Here is a 24,049-nt window from a genome sequence, read left to right on the forward strand (position 1 = left end):
AACCAAGGACCTTCGATTTGCTGTTGGAGTGCTCTACCATTGAGCTACTGGCCCCTATAGGATCAGAGCATCTTTGGTTCAGATGTGGCATATTTCCAACACCAACCCTCAGGTCAGTCTAAAAGAATGCTTGGGGCCCCTAGCCTGGCTTTGATACCACTTGTTGAGCTACAGCTCATTTGGATCAGCTAGGACTTGAACTTAGGACCTTTTTTTAAGCTAAGAGAAAAATACATAAGTACCCAACAGGATTGCATACAGTGTGGAGAGGTGGTGATGGATCTCTTTTGCAATATCTTTGATAGCAATCCTAACCATTCTCCAATATGCTTTCTTGTAAACCCAACCAACAGGCATATAAAGATTAAACTACTTATAATTGGAAAAAATTTAAACAAATGTAAATAATAATGCTGCCAACTGTAAAAATTCACAAACTTACTCATACTCTATACAGGAATACAATGCAAAATGTGTGCTTTGAAATACCTAAAGGCCTAGATCTATCATCCAGAATGGTAAATAGGAATATCTGCCACCTTGAAATTTGTGAGGTGCTGATTCCAATAGCAGTAGACTTATTTCTATTGGGAAAAATGGTGTCTCAACCTTGCATTTACACAAGGTTACTATTTATAGTAAGTTTTAATTTGAGTTCGAAATGGTGCGAAATTCTCCCAGAAGCTTCTGGTTGGTTAGATAAACATGCCGGTAAAGTTTCGTCACAAGATCACAACTAGTTTTGAAGATATTAAAGTTTTCATTTTGGAGGGGTGCAATTAAAGGTTTAAAACTTAATTTTGGGGACTTTAGACCCTCCGAAATGCCTTGGAAAGTGGGTGTAAATGGCTATGTGGTTTACGAGGCTTTTCGACGCTTCAAATGGTTCGTTAATCGGACACACGGTTCAGAAATTATGGCCTTTGGAAGTTTGTACTTTTGAAATAGGAAATATAAATTGTATCGAACACATAAATGAGCTGTAAAAGGGAGAGACACGTGTTGATCTGTGTTTTAACATGTCATAGGGCATCTAGAAGGGAGATAAGGTCGGCTACACCTTATTGGGTTGTTTTAGCCCATAGTTTTGTAATATCGTTTGACGGTTTCTTGTATTGTATCTCTTATATATGAGGTGCGTGAGATAGAGGTTGTGTGAAAGGGTCTTATGGCTATTGAGTTACCTTTGAATCTTTGATTAGTGGTACTCCTATGAAGAGCTTGCTTTGCAAGTATATTGTAATCTATTTTTTATTGTTGAATAATATATTGGACGACTTTTCGAGTGTGGGGTTTTTTTCCCGAAAGGGTTTTCCCCACTTAAATCATTGTGTTATGGTTTGAATATTATTATGTCTATTTCTGTTAAGTTTCTGTAACTGTTGTAACGATTTGTAAAAATTTTCGCATTACCCTCCTCTCAAGGTTAGTGTAGGAAGTTGTTCCGCTACTTGACTTCCTTACAAGTGGTATCAGAGTTTGATCACCTTTGGTTTTAATTGTGGGTTGTTGGGTTTTTTGAACTAATCCAGATTTGAGTGGGAGTTTGTGTAGAAGACACTTTTTGATCTTGTTGCAGGAATTATCAGATGGTAAGTTTGTTAGGGAAAATAGAGGTGGAGAAATTTAATGGAACGAATTTTGAGATGTGGAAGCTGAAGATGGAAGATCTACTAATAGATCGAGATCTGTGGGATACTGTTGATGCGAATGTTCAAAGGCCCTCAGATCCTACTGCGGTGGCTCAGTATGATGTTATGGATCGAAAAGCCAAGGGTCTAATTAGACTGTGCTTGGTAGACTCTGTTTAGATCAATGTCCACGAAGAAAACTTTGCAAAGAAGCTATGGACTAAGCTTGGTGAAATGTATCAAGCAAAATCTTTATTAAATCAAATTTTCTTGAGGAAGAAATTGTATCCCTTGAAGATGGAAGAGGGCGGACGAATTGTAGACCACCTAGAAGCATTCAATATGTTGGTGGCTCAATTAGTATCTGTCGGTGTTAAGATGAATGAAGAGGAGAAATGCTAGATCTTGCTTTATTCTTTGCCTCATTCGTAGTACTTCTGTTGTTTTGAAGTCTGAAGATGTGGTGGTTGCCCTACTTGGTGAAGAGATATGGAGGAAGGTATCCCCCAGTTCGAAGGAAGCCCTAACTGTTCGTGGAAGACCTAAGGTTTAAGGCAAGAAGAATGAGAAGCGCGACAAGTCCAAATCAAGAGGGTGATCGAAATCTCTTGGAAAGTCAAAAGTCCTTTGCTGGAATTGTGGTAAACCAGGTCACATCCGTAAGGACTGCAAAGAAGAAAAGAAGAAGAAAAATAATTTTGATTTTGATTTTGATTCTGAGAAGGAAAATGGTGATGCATTCATTGCAGCTTTGGCGACTCATGGAGGTAATAATGCTTGGTTAATTGACTCAGGTGCATCTTTTCATATGACTGCCAATAGAGATTGGTTTTCTGAATATGAAGGATTTAATGGAGGTAAGGTGTACTTGGGTGATGATTCACATTTAGACATTGTTGGTCAAGGTAAAAGTTAGAATCAGGTTTTCTGATGATAGAATAAAAAGGATTAATGGTGTGCTGCATCTCTGTTTTAAAACGAAATTTGTTATCTGTGAGCAAACTGATAGATGCGGGTGCGCAGGTTGTCTTTTCTGAAGCAGGATGTAAGATGATTAAGGGTGCTATGGTAATTGCTAGAGGTGTCAGGTTTGGCACTTTGTATAAGCTAGAGGCATACACTATTGAGTGTAATAACACTTCTGTAAAAAGTAAATTTGTGGAAGATTTGAGGGTTTCACCTTCAGCTGATGGAAATGGCTTTTGGGTACCTAAGGGTGCTCTTTCTTCTGAAGCAAAGTTACCTGCAGAGAAGACTATGTTATGGCACCAAAGGCTTGGTCACATTGGAGAAAAGGGTCTAAGGACCTTGAAAAATAAAAACCTTGTTGAAGGTTTGAATGATTGTAATCTTGAATTTGATTTCTGAGAGTATTGCATTTATGGAAAACAAAACTGCGTTCAGTTTTACTCGAGTTCTCATAAAACTTGTGGTGTTTTGGATCTTATTCATTATGATGTGTTTGGTACTGTAGATGTTCTTCGATTCGAAAATCCACATATTATGTTTCATTTATTGATGATTTTAGTAGAAGGACATGGGTAAATTTTCTAAAGAGTAAATCTGAAGTTTTCAGTGGATTTAAAAAATTTAAAGCAATGGTTGAGTTGCAGACTGGAAAGAAAATTAAATGTTTGAGGAATGATAATGGCGGTGAATTTTGCTCTAATGATTTTGATAGATACTGTAAAGACTGACATTAACAGACATAAGACAACTCCGTATTCTCCACAATAGAATGGAGTTGCAAAAAGAATGAACATGACACTGATGGAGAAGGTTAGGAGTATGCTGAGTGGTGCTGGTCTAGAACAAAAGTTTTGGGCTGAAGCTGTTGCCACTGTTTGCTACCTGATTAATAGGCCTCCTACATCAACCCTTGTTGAAAAAATGTCTATGGAAGCATGGTCGGGTCACAAGCCTTCATTTAGACATCTTGGAGTTTTTGGCTGCCAGGCATATGCACACGTGCCAAAGGAGAAGTCGACAAAGTTGGAGAACAAGGTTGTGGAAAGTATCTTCATCGGGTACAATTATGGTGTGAAAGGATACAAGCTTTAAAACCCTAATGCACAAAAGGTAATTCATAGTAGAAGTGTTTTTTTTAGAGAAATTAAGTCTCCTTTTGTTACATTGCAGCCAGAACAGACTAAAAAGGAAGATGTGATTCAATTCCCTTCTACACCTGAAAGAGTTGAATTGAGACCCCTAGATAGGTAGGAAGTTGAGGAGAGCTCGTCTAGCTCTGAATCTTCAGAAGAGGAGGAAGAACCTCCAACTCAGCTTGTTCAAAGGTCTACAAGACATAGACAACCACTTGAAAGGTATTCACCTGATGATTCAAGATGTATTTTTGCTTTTAATACTAATGTGGATGAACCCAAATCTGTAGAAGAGGCATTAGGTATGAATGATGCAGAATCTTGGAAGATTGCTATGGAAGAAGAAATGACAGCTTTGAAAAAGAATGACACCTGGGTTCTTGTACCATTGCCTGAAGGACGAAAACCTGTCAGTTGTAAAGGGGTGTTCAAGAAAAAGATTGGTTCAGATGGAAGCATTGAGAAGTATAAAGCGAGGTTGGTTGCAAAAGGTTACTCTCAGGTTGAGGGTGTTGATTATGGTGAGATATTTTCTCCTGTTGCAAAAATGACATCCATTAGATTTTTGCTTTCTATTGCTGTTGCTTGCGATTTACAGGTTGAGCAAATGGATGTGAAAACTGCTTTCCTTCATGGTGATTTGGAGGAGGATATTTATATGACATAGCCAAAGCATTATGTGGTAAAAGGTAAAAGTAATTTGGTCTGTAAATTAAAGAAATCCCTGTATGGCCTCAAACAGAGTCCTAGGATGTGGTACCAAAAATTTGATATGTATATGTTGAGTTTGGGATTTGAGCTTTCTAAATCAGATCACTGTGTTTATTATAAATCTGATGGTGATCATTTCCTATACATTGCATTGTATGTTGATGATACATTATTCATTGGTAAAGGGAAATGTATGATTTTAGAACTAAAGTCTCAGCTCGTTGCTAAATTTGAAATGAAAGATCTTGGTGCAACAAAGCACATTCTTGGGATGGAAATTAGAAGAGATAGAGAGAACAAAAAGCTATGGCTAGGCCAGAGTGAGTATGTGAATTCAGTGTTATAGAGGTTCAACATGCAGGATTGTAGACCATTGTGTGTTCCTTTTACAGTTGGAACAAAATTATCTGCTGCAGATTATCCTACATCCTCATCGGAGATGGAAGACATGAGCAAAGTGTCTTACAAGAGTGTAGTTGGAAGTTTGATGTATGCTATGGTCTGTACTAGACTAGACATTGCCCAAGCAGTGGGAGTTCTTTCCAGATACTTGTCTAATCTTGGTAGAGTTCATTGGGATGCAGTCAAAAGAGTCTTCAGATATTTGAAGGGTACCTGAGAGTATTTTTTGTGTTATCATGGTAATTTAGTTGGAGACGTGATTTCTCTTGATATTCATGGTTATGTGGATTCAGATTGGGCATGTGACATTGATAGCAGAAGATCCACCAGTGCTTATGTGTTTACTTTATTTGGTGGTGCAATTAGTTGGATGAGTAAGCAACAAGCCGTGGTTGCTTTGTCCACTACTGAAGTAGAGTATATGGCAGCTACTCATGCTTGTAAAGAAGCCACTTGGTTTAAGAGATTATGTTCAGACATTGGAATAAAACAAGGAGCCGTGATAGTTTATTGTGACAGTCAGAGTGCGATCTAACTAGCTAAGAACCCAACATTTCATGCTCGGACCAAGCACATTGATGTTCAGTATCATTTTGTCAGATATATGGTCGAAGATGGCAGGGTGAAGCTGGTTAAGGTAGAAACTTTGATGAATGTTGTAGATTCTTTAACTAAGGTTGTGAGCACAAAGAATTTCAGATGGTGTTCAAAGTCTATGGGCCTTAAGGCTCCTAGCAATTGATTCATTGTGTTGATACCCCCTTCGCTCTTGCAAGGTGTTCAACAAGTGGGAGAATGTTGGAAAAAATGGTGTCTCAACCTTGCATTTACACAAGGTTACTATGTATAGTAAGTTTTCATTTGAGCACGAAATGGTGCGAAATTCTCCCAGAAGCTTCTGGTTGGTTAGATAAGCATGCTGGTAAAGTTTCGTCACAAGATCACAACTAGTTTGAAGATATTAAAGTTTCCATTTTGGAGGGGTGCAATTAAAGGTTTAAACTTAATTTTGGGGACTTTAGACCCTTTGAAACATCCTGAAAAGTGGGTGTTAATGGCGACGGAGGCAATAGAGCACTTCGCGAGCTTTTTCAGCGCTTCAAACTGTTCGTCAATCGGATACATGATTCGCAAGTTATGGGCTCCGGAAGTTTGTACTCCTGAAATAGGAAATATAATTTGTATCGGACACATAAATGAGCTGTAAAAGGGAGGGACACGTGTTGATGTGAGTTTTAACACGTCATAGGGCATTTAGAAGGGAGATAAGGTCGGCTACACCTTGTTGGGTGGTTTTAGCCCATGGTTTTGTAATACCGTTTGACGATTTCTTGTATTGTATCTTCGATATATGAGGTGCGTGAGATAGAGGTTGTGTGAAAGATTCTTATGGCTATTGAGTTACCTCTGAATCTCTGATTAGTGGTACTCCTATGAAGAGCTTGCTCTGCAAGTATATTGTAATCTATTTTTGATTGCTGAATAATATATTGGGCGGGTTTTGGAGTGTGGGGTTTTTCTCCCGAAAGGGTTTTCCCCACGTAAATCACTGTGTTATAGTTTGAATGTTAGTATGTCTATTTCTGTTAAGTTTCTGCAACTGTTGTAACAATCTGTAAAAGTTTTTGAATTACCCTCCTCTCAAGGTTAGTGTAGGAAGTTGTTCCGCTACTTGACTTCCTTACACTTTCCCACTTTGTTTTGCAAGTTTTGGAGAGCTTTCTGCGATCTTTTGTTCTTATCCATCTATGTATACAGAGGAAAAGAGAGCTTCCTTATTGCTTCTCTTTTTTGTTCACCTCTCTCGAGTAGTTGAATCTCTTGTACTTTGTTTTCTACAAGTAACCAATAGAACTCATTTTGTACTTCCCCGATTCTCAGGTTCTGTTCCATTACTAATTTTTCTTTCTCTTCCAATGTGATTTCAACATTCTTACACTGTGTACAGAGCTTTATATTCTTCTCTTGCAACTTAGAGACATTCTCTTTAAGAACTTGCAATTGTTGAAAATTAACCTGAATTTCATTCATCAGTTTAGTGTTCCCTGGCACAAGACCATATACCTCCCTTTTCAACTCCTCTATTCTCAAGTTCTGTTCTGATACAAATTTTTCTTTATCCTACCCTGTAGTTTCAACATTCTTTAATTCATTTTTATTTCTCAGTTTGGTGTTTTCTGCTTTGATGATATTCAACTCTAGGTCCCTATCACAGACCTTGCTTTGCAATTTCTTTATTTTTAAACTCTGTTCCAATTTCAGATTTTCTTTAGCTTCCAATATGACTTCAACTTTGTTTTTCTTATCCTTTAGAATCTTCACAGCACCTTCACTTTGTTTATTGCCTCCACACATTTCATTCCGCAACCTCACATTGCTTCTTGTCAATCAATTATATGTACTGCAAACTAAGTCATGGGATTCAAGAGCTTTTATAAATCCAGTGGAGACTGCCTACTTCCCATTGTAAAGATGTATGAAAGCAAACATCTTTCCTTTGTAATACATTTGAGCACACGTCTTCAAATGATCTTCCCAAAACCATATCCTTGTACAGCACCAAGCCCTCGTGATTAATGGGTCTGTCTTGGTTTGGAGCTTCTCCTTAACAATCTCTGAGGCAAATGTCACTGCAGTGATAGGGGGACGAAGTATTTTTTTGCAGAACAAGAAGCCCTCTGAAAAATGTTTATAGAGACACTTTTAAAATCTTTACGAAAAATGTGGATTGGAGACATTAAAATCTTTACGATACAACCCCACTATAGTGGACTGTTCCAGCAGCCCACAAGGAGCCCGAGGAGCCGTGATTCTGCAAGCTGCAAATGTAATCAATGTAGACATACCGTAATGAAGTGGGTATGTGTTTATTCCTTTTGTTTTCTCTGAGCAATGGAAATGGAAAAATAATTAATAGAGTAAAAGGTGGAGATCACACAAGAGAAGGCCCTGGCCATCTACGTGTTGGCAGTTGTATCAAGCCTAAACATTTTACCAATTTCAGTAGCACTTTCACAATCTTTGCACTTTGAAACTTATCACAAATTAGACATACCTTTTTATCATCATTTTTCTCAAATTTAATTCTTAGATTGTGGTCAAGAAACTGATTTAGATAGGAGATTTTGGTAAGGCCTGGCACGTATAAGACTTTGGTGAGCCTACAACGATGAATGCCAAATTACAAGAAAATTTCATTAATACCTTGGGTGTCATAGATTGTATCGTCTCCAAGAGAGACTTTACCATGATGGGGTTTCAATGTGAGAAACCACTCCTATCCAGTCGTGCTTGGTAGCACCTGAGTCCACATAGCAAATGGAATTTGACTGTGAATTATCTTTTGAAGTGTTGGCTAATAACTCATAGTCCTCTTCACTCATTGCCATGCAGTTTCTGTTTGTTCTTTTGCACCCATCATGTATTGCCTCTTCGGATGTGATTTGTTGGATCATCTTTCAGAAGCTTCCTATTATTTTTGTGGTGGAGAACAATCTATGGGCTATTAGAATGTCTCATCTTATAGCTACTTTTGTTCCAGAAATCTGGAAGAAAGGACCAGCATTTGGGATGCCAGGAATTCATGTGGATGGTATGGATGTGCTGAAAGTTAGAGAGGTAGCCAAGGAGGCTATAGCCAGGGCAAAATGGGGTGATGGATCTACTCTGACTGAATGCCATACATATAGGTTTAGAGGACATCTTTTGCTGGCCCGGATGAGCTTCGTAATCCTGCAGAGAAGGCTCACTATGCAGCAAGACATCCAATTGTGGCTTTGAAGAGTTACCTAATTGAGATCGATCTTGCCAATGAATCAGATCTTAAGTCAATTGAAAATAAAACTGATGAGCTGGTTGAAGAGGCTGTTGAATTTGCAGATGCGAGTCCTCTCCCCGAGTGTGGTCAGCTTCTGAAAAATGTGTTTGCAGATCCTGAAGGATTTGGGATTGGACCCTATAGGACCATCCCATCTTTGGTTTGGATGTGGCTTATTTTCAACAATATTAAGAGGAGGTCTACAAAGCATATTAAGAGGGGCATCCACTATATGCTCGAGTTTTAATTTTGCTAATCAAACAAGAAGAATTTTTAGCAAACAATGAAAAAGATCACCATGGAAGGGTAAATACAATGGCAGATTTGCCGTGTCTGCTAAAAGGCCATTGGGCTCACAGAACCCTGGTAGGCTGGTGGGCATTTTCTGAGTGTCTTGTCTACTGAAATAATGTCATGGCATCTATATTGTGAGAACAGATTTTTCACCCCTTTAGCCACAGAATGTTGATCTAATGCCTTCTGTAAGTTCTTAGCCCATCTTGATCTAGTGTTTTGATTTCATGCATGCAAAATTATGTGCTGGATTGCATTTCATGCACCTGCACACATGGTGGAGTAAAGATGCTTACATGGATGTGAGTGTGTGTGCATGCATGGATTGTTTAATAATAATGTAACCTACTTGGATATGTAAGTGGAGTAAAGATGCTTGGAGGTTGTTACTAAACCTTTTGGTGAACATCATAGAACTTATACTAGTTCCATTTGATGTTCTTTTCCTGTATTACTTCAAATATTTTCCACTAATTCATCAATCCAACTAACTCGTATAATTCATGTAAGAGAATAACATAATATAGAAAAATAGCTTAAAAATGTAGTAACCATCGTAGGTAACTGAATGGATCATTCTACTTTTCCAGTCTTTTCTTTGTGTAACTTATCCAAATCAGACCAATCTATATTAAAGTTTATATCCAAGCAATAATCACAATCCAAGTAATAATCACAATATGCTTCTAAGTCAACATTCACATTTGGTTTCATCTTGGTGCCAAGTATAAAAAATTGACTGTGCAACAGAGGGAAAGCTGTCTTTTGTGTAAAACTAGACCAGCCTATATTGGAGGAAATATCTAAGTAACAATCACAATATGCTTCTAAGTCAACTTTCACATTTGGTGACATATTTTTGGTAAGTATTAATGTGGGCCATGTGCAACAGAGGAAAAGCAGACCAGATTGGAACTAACATGAGGGCATAATAGTTAGGACTTAACTCTTTCTTCTAGTAAGTTTTTGAGGTGGTCGTTACCAGCAAAGAGTTTCTTCTCAAAGCTATCATACAACAGGGCTTTATCTATATAATATTCACAACTCCATTTTTATTATAAGTCTGAAATCTTCGTTCATATATTGAATTGTGTTTTTATTTCTCTTCTGTGAAACACTCAAAACTCATCCATGAGCAGTGACTCTTAACTGGCACAAGATACTAAAATAGTCCCACTGGGTAGCATTCAAAGAAGCCTTAACACGAGTGTGCTCAAGATGATTAGAAGTTAAAATAATAAGCAAACTGTAGCTTAAATACAGCTGTTATAATTCTGCAATATAGAGGTCATGACGTTTTATTGTGTTAGCAAATGACATTTTTATGTGCACTTATGTCCCCCAGCTTTCTTCCCAAGCTGGCTATAAGGCCATTAGATATGTTCATGATTTCATACCTCTTTTTTTGAACTCAACAGATCTACTTTGCTCTGTGTTCATTTCTGCCAATCATCACAGGATTGGTCATATATGGATTAAAGTTTGTAATCTTAGAATATTGACAGGGTCCAGATCAAATTTCTTGTCAAATCTGGGCTTGTTCATATTGTGATGATGTGTAGATCATCTAATATCGAATGGTTTGAACTGTAACTCATTTATTTTGATTGACCTTTTCAATCCTTAGATCCTTATAGAACCTTATATCGTAAATAGGATTGTTCTTCAATTTTCTCTCTGTTTGTGACAATTGGAAGTTGCGTTTCTAATTTTCAAATTGAGTGCAACATTTGGACTTTCCAAGTTGTGAGACTTATATGAACTTTTTTTGATAATAATCTCTTTGAGCTTTTTATAAATTATAAACTTGATTCTAGCAATTTATTTACCAGTTGTCTTGTGTGTTCTTGATTTGATTTAGTTCTTGCAAACTGTTGCATTGTGACTTCTTCATGCATGTCTGATGATTTTGAGCTTTATGTTAAATTTCAGGTCATTTTCTTTTGAGCCGTCCAAGCTTTTTATATATTTTTTATGCTATAAAATTAAATGCTACTTTTTGTTCATTTTCTTCAAAAATAAATGAAATGATTTGATAATGTACATTAAATTCTATGTTTGGTCAAGATTTAGATGGGATTCCATTCCGTTGTGTATCTCATGTTTGGTGTGAACCTTTTAGGTGGTGGTCAACTGTACATGTGGGGCAGAGTGAAGCAAACTGGTGACAATTGGATGTATCCGAAACCAGTTTTTGATTTGAGGTTGTAAAAATATCTTTACCATGTATTTTATATTTTGACTTTAATTTTTGTTATAATATAATTGTATAGATGTTCTTTTGTTTCTCTGAATTGTATTTCGTCAATAACTTTTCTAAAAGCTAGGCTGATATTGAATTTCTTCCCATCAATATCTTGTTTATTTTGTTTGTTATAAATATAAACCCAGACTACCTTTTGTATTTCTTTCAAGCATTTCTTATATAACCTTCTGGTGTATGTCAAATGTGAAGTTAGCACTGTTGACTTTCTTTCTCACTGATTGAAAAAATATTGTTTTTGATTTTTCTTGTTTCTTCACAATTACAGTGGGGATATAATCTGATGTAAAATGGCATATTTGTTTTGCTGTTTGAGTGAGTCTTGATTGTTCATTACAAAAATTAAAAATGTCTTGATTTTCCCCTTTCTCTGTTTTGCTACCCAGTCCTTATCTCTAAAATTATGTTACTGGGTTTGTCAAGTCCGCACTGTTGCCATACAGAATGGGATGGTTACAGGTATGAGCATGGCCCCACCTTGTGCATACCACGTGTTACCTGTACAGGCATGGCCATGCCATGCATGTACCCAGGCCAGACCTGGCTGAACCCATGGCAAGAATTTAAAATAAACCACCCGGAATTGCATCAAGGGTGCAGCCTTTGCAATCCATTTTTGTAGACCAGCAGCCTGTGGATGGTGAGACAGAGAGCCTACAGCTAGGCATTTCAGCAGTGTCGGTGCTTCAATTAAAGTAGCTTTTTCAATGTAGAAACATTAATGCAACACGAACTTGGGGTATGCCAGTCAACTAATCTCTTACAAGATCATGTTCTATGGTTAATACTACTTAATATGCATATCTGTTAAGAATTGTGTCAGTTTTCATATAACAATCTTTCTGTTTGTTTTATAACCATGCGATTGACCATGATTTTAATAACTTGGCAACATGCACTGTCAGAGCTTGTATTATTCCCAACTTTAATTATAATGCATTCATGTCAGGTGATTACAATGGGGTTTTGATCAAATTCCATTTCATTGATCACACTAATGGGAGGAATATGCCCTTGAATATATAGAACTTTTTATTCGCATATACGATTCTTGCGCCTTTTTGTTTCTATAGATTTATTCTTCAGTGTATATACTGATGATGCATTTATGTCTCTGATTTGAGAAGAAATGAATGCATTGCGGTCCTGTATAGGTACAGGATGATATCCAATAATGATATTCTGTATTGTCAGATAGAGGAGTTCCATCAAGAAAGAAAATCTTCTTCAGATTGGTTTTTGAATTCAACCGCAGGTACCCAGCCAGATTGGAAACTTTTTAGATTCTATTTCATTGAAATATTAGTTAGTATGGATTTTTTTGATTTTCTATAGTTACCTTAAATATCGAGAATCATTTTATTCGTTCTTAAACCTTGATTTGGCCCAAAGCTACCAAAGGAAATGTAGGATCTCAGAAATATCTGTCACACACACAGTCATGATTTACAGAGAAATTAGTTTTGTCTAATATAAAAATTGAAATTGATTATTATGCCAAGGATAGATAACAGCAATGCAAAATCATAAGTAACTCTTGGCACATTTATCCTTTGAAAAATGGGCAATTTCCTGTTAGGACACTATAATATGCACACAGCACGATAATCTTGTTTGTCAGTCTGACATAAAATGAAACGTGAGAGTTGCAAAGCAAAAGATTGTTTTCAAGCTCATTTGAAAGATGTAAATTAATTGAACCTTGGACTGTGATATAACAGTAAGGTTGGGCATTTGCCATGATGACAGCAAGGTTTAAACTGTGGTGGGCTTTATGAAAATTTCAACAATTTTTCTTCAGCTAAGAAATGGAGATTTTGCTAATTCTGCTTTATTTAAATGAGCATGTCAATGTGTGAAATCCCTTGGTGACTATTTATGGGGATGATGAATTTGAAGAGTTTTTGCCAATGAAAGAATTCTGAAGGTAGCTCAATGCTGCATGATGGCCGTGTAGTTCAATTGTTCAGAAGATTTCATCCCGGTGTCTCTACTTTAGAGATTGTTTTTCTGTAAAAAAATGCTAACGTTTTTGATTGCCACCATGGCAGAATTGTTGATTGTTTGGTGTAGCATTGTTACTTCTCATGATTACAGAAGAATATGTAACAAGCCACTCTCCATCTTCAAGGAAGACTAGATAATGTCAAGTTGATTAAAGCAACTATACGACATATTAACAATATGTTTTTCAGATACGATCATTGGACATTCTACTGCATGCTATTTGCACAACTGTATAAGAATCCTTAGTGAAGTTATGGGAAATTCAATGCCTAAGAATGATTTTGGCACTTCTGCATGAGAAATATAGGAGGGCTGAAACTTTTAAAGAATAATGTTGGCTATTTCTCTCTCTTCAAACCTTCTACCTGTGACCTTTGTAATTGTTGGTGTGAATAAAGGTATTTTAGACAACTAGCTCATTAGTTGGTCCTATACAAATACTTAGGTCCTAGGGAATCTTTCTAGAAGGTGTTAGTTGTCATAAGTCCTTATCTTATTGTTTGACATTTACCTTTAGTTACCTAAGTCACTTAATAATTGACACTTTAATTGTGTCATAACATAGGATTAAGACACATGGCATGATCTTGTCAAATCATGTCTCAACCTTGCCTTTGTAAGCAAGGCATCTCATTGTATATTTTATATTCAATCAATCATTCAAGCATCCATAATCAAGCAAGCTATTCTTGCCATTTTCTTTCTTGTGGAAGATATTTTGGTCTAACAATTTTTCGTAGGGTGTTGGGGCTTCACCATTAACTCTTACAATAATAGTCAGTACTTTTGTCTTCAAATAAGAGGCAAAGGCGCTAGTAGGTTCTTGCTAAAGGTTTTGTACATGCTTTTTTGGTAGGTTCTTGGGGTGTCGGGAGTTCATCATTAGCTCCTACATGGTATCAGAGCTCTAGTGTTGCAGATTCCTTCTCAGATCTAAGGGACACCATCAGGTTTGAAGAATTTGTTGGGTGCAATTTGAGGTTTCAAAGACCTTAAGGTTGAATCCAAGGTATTAGAGAAAGTTTGGGTTGGCTTTTGTTTTGTCAAATTTCGTAATGTTGGGCCTAACGTGCAACTCCCCTAAAATAAATCGCAACCTTGAGACAGGGACGTTTTTGGGACGCAAGGACTTGGGAAAAATGTTCCCCCACATCATAGCCACCTCTGCCATCGTTGAAATTGGTGACTATGGTCCAAGTTCATCAAATATTATTTGTGCCCGAGTCAATGAAATCCATATGATTGTATTGTATGGAATCTGTTAGCAAAAAAAAATTCCCTCCCCTTGCAAGGGAAATTTTCAGCATCAAAATCTTGCTTGGCATATTGGGCCTATGGTTTGTTTGCATCATTAGGTCTGCGTTTGGTCAGATTGTACTTCGCTTGTGATAAATGTCAACTCACTTGGTTGGCTTCCGTGCCATTTGGTTATAATGGCATGTGAAAGTGCTTGTGGTTGGTTTGATTTTGTGTTGATAGTATTTTTCCAAAGGTCTAAAGTTCTATCATGACCCTTGCTTATCGAAGGTGAGGGCTTAACCTTTGGTGGCGTGGGAACTTGCTGCCTGCCTGACACTACCACAACCTTTTTTTTTGCCAATGCTAAATGCGATCATATGGGAGACTGCAATGTAGTCCCTAGGTGCTAGAATTTGCCCCAAAGAGCTTAAAATATGGCTTCTTTTCAAAATGGTATTTTGAAAATGGAATATTGCCAAATGTTGATTTTATTGTAGCTGTGGTCGGAATCCACAGGCCGACATTGATATCACAAAGGGTGTGATTATATTTATATTATTATTATGAGGTAATATAATTATATTATAATTATAATGTATAATTATTATTTTTTTTGATAATACAATAATTATTATATTATATTAATAACAAAGTTCCCAAACTCGAACTGTGCAAGGCCGACTCAACTCGTGACTCGGCTATGACTCGGCAATATAAAAAAACCCTTGAAATTTAGAGATTTTTAACGATTTAAAACTTGTTTCATGCACCCATTATTGAATAAAGCTTAAAGACACTATAACATCATCAAATAGAAGCTCTAGCTCATCCTCAGAGTAGTCTGTCTACCTCCTACAAAGTTGTCTAAGGTAGGTCCTGGATGTCTGAGTAGCCATAGTTTCCGCCTGTGAGGTGCCACAATGATTAACATCAGTTGTGCCTGTGCCGGATCGTGCTCTATCCTCCTCCTCTGCCATAGCCACAGCCTCAGCCTCTCTGTTTGCCATGTCTGACATGCCGCGTTGCAAGTCCTGGAGCTCGGACTCGGCAAGTTTTACCATAACTAGCCGAGTCCGAGTCACGAGTTGTCAAAACTCGCTGAGCTTGGCTCAACTCACCAACTCGGCAAACTTGCCTGACTTGCGGCGAGTTTGGGAACTCTAATTAATAATGTAATAATTGGTGCCACTTGGAAGAATGGCGACCCTTGGTGTATAGACATCTCTCACATGTACATAATGAGATGTGTGATCTCATTCAAGAAATATATATAACAATGGAATACAATTGCAGATTAAATATATAGTGCTTGGGGGAGACAATTGTGAGTTGTCTATGGCTGGGAGGGCAAATCAGTGCCTGTGGTTAATAGAGCACAGAAAAACAACATGGTATCAGAGCGGGTTCCCTACCAGCCCATGATGTTTCAAAATATTCTACAGGTCGTTAGTCACGACATGTGGATCTTCAAACTGCTCGAATGGCACATTCGAGAGCGGCTCCTACAGATGAAACTGATAAAGGATTCTCGCAGTACCTGAACCGTAATGGATATAACTCACAACATAACATGGCAGAGATTCTATTGATTTGTGAAGTATGACTGATATATTGTCCTGACACATCGATTCAAGAACAGCTTCATAATATAGTAGCGCCCATGTTTATTGATAAGCATGCATATATGCTAGCGACTTTACCAAAGTTGATCAAAGCGATTGGAGATACAAGAAGGCGCCAAATGTTGTGTCATCAAATAGAAACTTAGCGGGATTTGATTCAATGCAATGGTGAGGCATCAACTGCAAAGAAGTGACTCTCAGACATCAGTGAACCTCCTTATGACAAATGATAACAGTGATCTATATGCATGATGGCAAGTTGTCCAAACTATTAAAATAATCCCGACGAAAGGCAGCGTAATACAAGTTGATATGAAGACAGCGATGGTAAAGGCAGATTAATGGGGAGTGACTACATACGGAATGACATAGAAGATAGCGTAGTAAAGTTATATTGACATAGAAGACATTGATAAATCACAAAGAATGAATGTGATTTGGCATTTTGTTGCACTTTCCAGATCTGATCACAGAGTTTATGTACTTCAGAAACTCTGTGGACATTAGATGCTGATCACAGACCTGTTATTTGCTGCCCATTGTCACAGTGCTGGTGAAGGCTGCCATAGTAGCATTCAGCTTGTCCTTGGGACTATCATATTTGTTGTTTCACTATAAATACAGAAAAATCATATATTTCCAAAAATTCTAGATCCAGTGTCATGCCCCCAATCTGACAGCAGAACCATGATATGAAATTATATTATGAATGTAAGACTTCATAATTTCAGTAATCATGCATCTTGCCCCAATCGTGTCATACAGCAGATTGTATTACACATATTATTAGATCATTCCCAAATCGGTTGGCAAAAAGAAAATAACTCTTTGGAGTAATCAAATTAATCCACGTTAGGGGAAGGTGCGGTTATGAAGAGGCATCGCCAAACAAACAGAGAGGCACCTCTACATTCAGAAGATTACCAAGATAGACCCGATAAAACAATAGCAACTCCTTGTAAAGAGTCGAAAAGATATCTTCATCGACAAATAATCTAGAAGATTATTATGCATCAAAATAATGAAGGGATAGTGACTATACAAGGAGCAGTCAGTATGGTCATATTAATATGTAGAAATAACAGCGACCATAATAAAGACATCAGCGACTTTGAAAATGCAGCAGTGTCAATAAAAGTTGTATTTGCAAAGGCAGCGATTACAAAGTCGACATTAATGTTAGACCTTTCAAAAGCATCGATGCACAAAGATTTTGGTAAACATCGAGTCTACAATGAATTAGGAGATTATCGTGGAATTCTACTTGTGCGACTTCATGAACAGCAATAAAGACTAAGGATGTAAAGACTCTAATTAGTTCATGATAATCAAAAGTCACATCAGAAATGAAAGGGTGTGATCTTGTCTAAAGCCACGTTTTGATAAGAAGACTCTCAAAGAATTGCCACTTGTTTTAATTTGATGACTTGTCAAAACAAAGAAAGTGTTTATATTAATTATAAACAAAATACAAAGAGTTTGAATAATGATGAGGTGCATAATGAATAGACGGGGTTGGTAATTTATTGAAGTTTTCGATTCCTTGAAAGGATGCAAGTTAATAAAGTAATCAAAGAGAAGTGCGATCTATTTGGGATTAATGAATTTTGTTAAAAGCTGTGAGTAAAGTATGAAAGGCTACAATTAAAAAAACGTTGCAATGGTTACTAAAAGCTACAACCATAAAGGGATAAATTGTTACCACCCTCTCAGCTGTTATAGCTTGCACTTGGGAACACAAGAGTGGAAGAAGAACATCGGATTTACTAGAGGCTGTCAGAGGGAATATCTTACAGCATGATTTGTATGTTGTGAAATGCTCTCATCCTTGTTGCGCAAACTATGTTGCTTGACATCATCCAATTCAAATCGTGGTCTTAGACTTTGACGACATTCATTCTCTGCGAAGCATGGAAGATTTGAAATCAAAGATGATAGAAAAGTGGGTAATATCATTGAGATATTGGAGATGAACCTTGAGGAAGAAGCCGATCAGTTTCTTGAAAGAGGAAGAATCAACAGTCAAAGGGAATCTGACAAACCAACTGAGACAACCTTGGACGAGAAGGACAAGAGGTTGATGGTTAGTACTTGGAGCTTCAGAGGGAGCAGCCATAGGATCTGCTTCATTTGATTTCCAAGGATCTTGGTCATATTGGTTCAGAGGGAGTGGACCATCTCAAGATGGTTTCTCTAATGATCAACAATCAGAGGACTATGATTCATGGGATGGAGTCCCATACATGTAGGCTAAAAGGCCTTTATGCTGACATCTAAGACATGATATTCGTGGATAGATGGATACTTGGAGTGCTTGGGATTCACCAAGAGTAATGAAGACTCCAACCTTGTATTTCATGACTGGTCAAAGCACATGGAGATCATATATCACCATATTAGAGATATGGTGCAAAAGGATGCTATTCAGTTGAGGTACATTAGCTCTGATGATTAGATGGCTGTCGAAGACTATGCATGAGGTGATATCTTTCCTTTCCACATATGGATGTAGCCATTGTGGACAATCATCACAATGAAGTGATGTAACTTATTGAAGGTTAAGAAGGATTCCTCCCTAGCTAAGAGGGAGTGTTGATTTTATTGTAGCTGTGGTTGGAATCCACATGCCGACATTGATATCACAAAGGTTGTGATTATATTTATATTATTGTTATGAGATAATATAATTATATTATAACTATGATGTATAATTATTATATTTATTATATTAATAATGTAATAATTGGTGCCACTTGGAAGAGTGGCGACCCTTGGTGTATAGACATCTCTCACATATACATAATGAGATGTGTGATCTCATTCAAAAAATATATATAACAATGGAATACAATTGCAGATTGAATATATAGCACTCGGGGGAATCAATTGTGAATTGTCTATGGCTGGGAGGGCAAATTAGTGCCCGCGGTTAAATGAGCACAGAAAAACAATACCAAAAAGTTGGTCCTGTGAATTTTCCAGTGGTGCAGGTTATTTTTCCAAAATTTGCTGTTTGATGATGGTAATAGTTGTTTGAAGTCAGACGTTTTTTTTCTCTCAAGCTCAACCTTTTGCCATGATCTTTGATTTTTACTATTTTTATGGTGTTGGAAAGGTATTTAGGAGCTCTATCTAGCCATCTATGCAGTGTTTGCAGATTTTGTTATAGGTATCTTTTATTCAGTTTTTGCCGTATTTGCATCCTGGAGGATTATTTGGACATTTTGGCAATTGGGAAGGTGTTGTTTTGATCTAATCACTTCATTTCTACTGCAATCTACTACCCCCTCCCTGCCTGCTGAATTTTTATTTCTGTGTCTATGGATGTCACCAATTGATGAAGAGGTTGTTTAGAATTAAATGGGCCTTTCACATGTTTTTTAGAGCTTCGAAAGGGCATTTAAATGGAGTTTTTGAGGCTCTCTTCACCCATACCACTCTTACACCCTAATGAACCCCCAAGTTGGTTTTCATGTTCTTCCCTCTGATCATATGCTCACTACTCTCACTACTGCTGCTCATTTTGTTTTGTCTTGCTATTCGGAAATTGAAGAAAACAAAAAACAAAGAATCATACATTTCATCTTTTTAACTTTGAAAAAGATTGAAAAAGTTAGAAGAACAAATGGAAGACTAACATACCTCTTTTGTTGAAATTAATAGCCAGATCGGATTAGTTAATTTAAATTTTAAATGACAATAAAAATTTAAAGCATATTGTAATATCTTAAAGCATGGTCCTATAAGCTATATGTAACGTGCTATGAGGGGGGCAAATATAACTTGTAATTCACATGATAGGTCAAGACCTATTTCATGAAACTTGTAAATGTAACGTGCTTAAGGTTATTGTATTTTGGCGCCAACTTGTATCTTGATTCCTAGCCAACATGGAGAAACAAATGGTTAGAGTCTCCTATGAAGGCAATATGAACTTCATTGTGAATATACACATTCATTTTCATAGCTATTATTTAATCCATAGTTGAACTACTTGCGACTCAGCTCGACTCGCCAAGCCCCTGGGAAAAAAACTCGGGGAAAACTTGGGAAAAACTCGGAAAAACTCTACAAAATACTCGGCAACTTAAAAAACACGCTTAAACTTAGTAAAAAATGCATTTTTTTTGCAAAATTTAATGAGAAGATGCATCCAATGAGTCAATAAATGATAACACAAAAGAAACAAGCTGATTCTAGATATATATAAATGCAAAGTGTCTACAAAATCACATCCTCATGAGGAATGTTGATGGCTGGAAGCTTGGAAGCAAAATAGTAAATTACTAAATAGTTTTTGTAAAAACAAAAGTAAATACATCCATTACAAATTACAATTACAACTTCCTCTTCCCAGCTCTAGCAAAAACTTGGGGAGAGGTAGAACTAGAGGGTCTAGACTGTCTAGTCGTATAAGTCTGTTGTGGGCATGACTGTGCCTCCTCGCTCGGTATGGCTGATTGAGACTCATCCTCCATCCTGGATGAAGCTATGTCTCCACCTGCTTCTGGCACTGGCAATGAATCCTCATCCTCATCCTCATCCTCCTCAATGTCATCCAGCCTGAAACCAAATCCACCCCGCTCCTCCATAGCCAGCCTCTCCAAATCAGCGATGTCAGTGTCGGAAAACAATGGAGGCTGCTCCTGTGATGTCCAATCATTGTAAGGATCTATATCATCCAAGTCAATTGGACCACCTTCTAGTTCCTCTACCTTCCCTACGCGCAATCAAAGATTATATTGCATGTAGACAAGGTCATTGAGCCATTTCTGCGCTAACTTGCTCCTCTTCTTCGTGTGGATTGCTTCAAACAAGCTCCAATTGCGCTCACAATTGGATGAACTGCAAGGCTGACATAAGACTCTGAGGGCAAATTTTTTGAGATGTGGGGTGTTTCCACCCCAATTTTGCCACCAAGCATCTGCAAAATAAATAAAATGGAAAAGTTAGAAAGCAAAGAGAAAAGAGAAAACATAATTTATCAATCATTTTAGTCTTCAGATCCCAAAATCCAAATGGCAAATGTTATACCTAGGGTTTGAGTGGTTCAACCTCTCCTAGCCAGCTCTGAAGAGAATAGCTTACCCCTTCCTCCCTCATAATTTTGGTGCTCACTCACAATGAGGTCTCTCTCCTCAACAACAGGTACCATCCTCTCAATGCATGTACTGAGGCCCTCCATGACTTCTCCATTCGAATCTGAGTAAGAACCCCCGAACCTAAAACGAGGGTTGAGGAAGTACCCTGCTGCATGAATGGGTTGGTGGAGCTGATTGTTCCACCTCCTATCAACAATTTCCCAAATGTGATCAAATTTGAGCCTATCCCCCTTGTAGTAATTTTTGATAGACTCCTTGGCCCTATCCATGGCCTCATAAAGATATCCCATTGGGGTTTTATCCCCATCCACCAAGCGAGGAACTCAAACCAAGGGCTCTGACACCTACAATTGCCATCCACCAAGCGAAGAACTCGAACCAAGGGCTCTGACACCTACAATTGAAAAATACAAATTACAAAAAGATTAAAATTTAAATAATGAAGTTACAAATTAGTAATGAGAGACTTGAATCAAGAATAACTAAAATTTAAAAATTAAAGTTTTGAAGTAACAACTTTCACAATCTCTGTAGCCCTTTGTGCAAATTGGCTGTCGAAGACTATGCATGTGACAACCTCTCCTTCAAGCTTCTTTGAATAAGGTGAGTTAAGCCATTCTCCACTCACAAACATTTGTTTCAAAGAAGTCAATGCAGCAAGAAGGCTTTGCAACATCAAGAAAATCGTTGCAAACCTTGTGACACCAGCTCTCACCAAATCTTTCCCTTGGGTGTGCTGTCTCATCAAATTTAGGACCCAAGGGTGATTGTAAATATATTTGGTGATCCTCCTTGCATCTTCCACAACTAGAGTCACCCACTCAAGTTTTCCTATGTCCTCCAAAAGAAGGTCAAGGACATGTGTTGCAGAAGGTGTCCAAAAAATAGTGGGGTGCCTCTCTTGGAGGATTCTTCCTGCAAAAGAAGAATTTATTCTTAAGAAATATGCAACCAAGTAAAACAAAGCCACAACAAATGAAAATATTGCTAATGCCTAAAGGTGATAAATCAAAAGGGTTCTACCTGTTGACACATATGCTGCTGCATTATCTGTGATGATTTGCACCACATTCTCTACCCCCACCTCCATGACGACATGCTCCAACATTCCAGCCAATGTTTTTGCATTTTTCACCTTGCTGGAGGCATCAACAGATTTCAAGAGCACTACATTGTCCTTGCAAGCGACCAAAAAATTGATGATGCTGCGGTTCTTGCCATCTATCCATCCATCAGAAAGAATGGTGCAGCCATAATTTGCCCATTCAATTTTTTGATTCTCCATCACTTCTCTTGCCCTAGCAATTGCATTTGTGAGCAACATGTAAGTGCAAAGTGAAATTAGGTCATAGTACACAATTTTGATTTAATAAACAAGAAATCTAAAAAATAATTAAAAATGAAATCAAGTGGACTATGTAATAATATACTAACCTCCCACTCAAATCCCTACGAGAAGGGGCCTTGTACCCCTTTCCTGAAACTGTCATAGCAGTTACCAAATTCAGCCAATAAGCATTCTCCGCCACATTGAATGCAATGTTGTTGAAGTACCAAAAATCAGCTACTACAATGTCAGTTTTCTCATGTACCTCTTTATTCCATCCAGTGGTGTCTAATGATGGTTGTGGTCCAGGTGTGTTCCTGGGCACAAAAAAATCACCTATGGACCCTGATCGTGGTGATGGAAGTGGAACAATGCCAGGTACTCTACTAGAGGAAGCAAAAGCAATGGGTGAGGTGATGGTGGGTTTGCGGATACGTGGGCCACGTCGAGAGCCCACTATGCCTTCAAGTGCTTCTTGTTCCTCTTCAAGGTCAACAGAAACACCTTGAGATTCAGCTATGGCTGATCTCATGGCTAGCTTTGCCCTCTCCCTTCGCAATTTCTTCTCTTCCCCAGCTGCAAGTAGGGCATTCATTTGTCTTTTTATTTCATCATTGGTCCCAGGGCATGCTCTAGCATCATGCCTATCTATTCCTGCAAGGTGGTATTTGAGGCGGTTGATGCCTCCATGAAGTATTTTCTCACACTTTATGCATATAACTGACCCAGGATCGGGTCCCTCATAGGCATACCTCCATGCCCCATCTCTAGCACCTCTAGGACGGGTGCCTATATATCCAGATGGGCATGGATCTAGTGGCCATTGCTCCCTTGCCATGATTAATGCTTACTTAACCTACACATACAAAGTGAATTTTTTTTTTTAACATTTTAGTTAAACAATTTAGCACTAAGCAAACTATCTACATTAGTTTAAATAAATTTAGACATCATTCAAAGTTTTTTTTTTTTAAAAGTAGGGTTTGAATTTTTTTTTGAAATTTTTTTTTTGAAAATTAGATTCTTCAAAAAAATTGTGAAAATTCAACAGAACTTGTCAAATCTAGTGTTAAATCTTGTGCATATAACTTAGAAATGATTTAGACTACCTAGGAATCATTTCTAATCAATCTAAATGCAACAAAAAATAAACAAATTGTTTTAAAAAAGCATAGAAAAAAAGTAAAAAAACTTACCTGGGAATCTGATTTTCCCTTCAAATCCCCTTCAAATCATAATAATAGCCATTGTACACTAACTACATCATGCCCCCTGTCCCCACCTTGCCCAATGAAAAAGTTTCTTTCTTCTGGACAACAAGGAAAACAAGTATGTATCAAGTAACATTAGGGAAAATTGTTCAATTTGATGATGATATTGTAGATGAGGACCTCTAGGCAAATCTTGAAGATTAGTTTGCAAACTTGGAGTAGGCGACAACTCAACAAATCAAGTAAGTTCAATGGGGGTCTAGGAGCACATAATTTTCCTTTCACTCACAATAAGAGAAATACATTTGTTTTTGTCTTTGA

The 24,049-nt window shown here is 37.5% G+C and overlaps 1 protein-coding gene across 1 annotated transcript in view; it reads left to right on the top strand.

The window, feature by feature from the left end:
• Positions 1-24,049, top strand: part of LOC131067323 (uncharacterized) — a 70,318-nt gene that overhangs the window by 41,680 nt on the left and 4,589 nt on the right. Inside the window, exon 11 of the mRNA XM_058002287.2 lies at positions 11,080-11,161. Within this exon, the coding sequence (XP_057858270.1) occupies positions 11,080-11,161 (82 nt within the window). The remainder of the gene's footprint in view (positions 1-11,079; positions 11,162-24,049) is intronic.

The sequence above is a fragment of the Cryptomeria japonica genome, chromosome 5 (assembly GCF_030272615.1).
Source record: "Cryptomeria japonica chromosome 5, Sugi_1.0, whole genome shotgun sequence".
Lineage (NCBI taxonomy): Eukaryota > Viridiplantae > Streptophyta > Pinopsida > Cupressales > Cupressaceae > Cryptomeria > Cryptomeria japonica.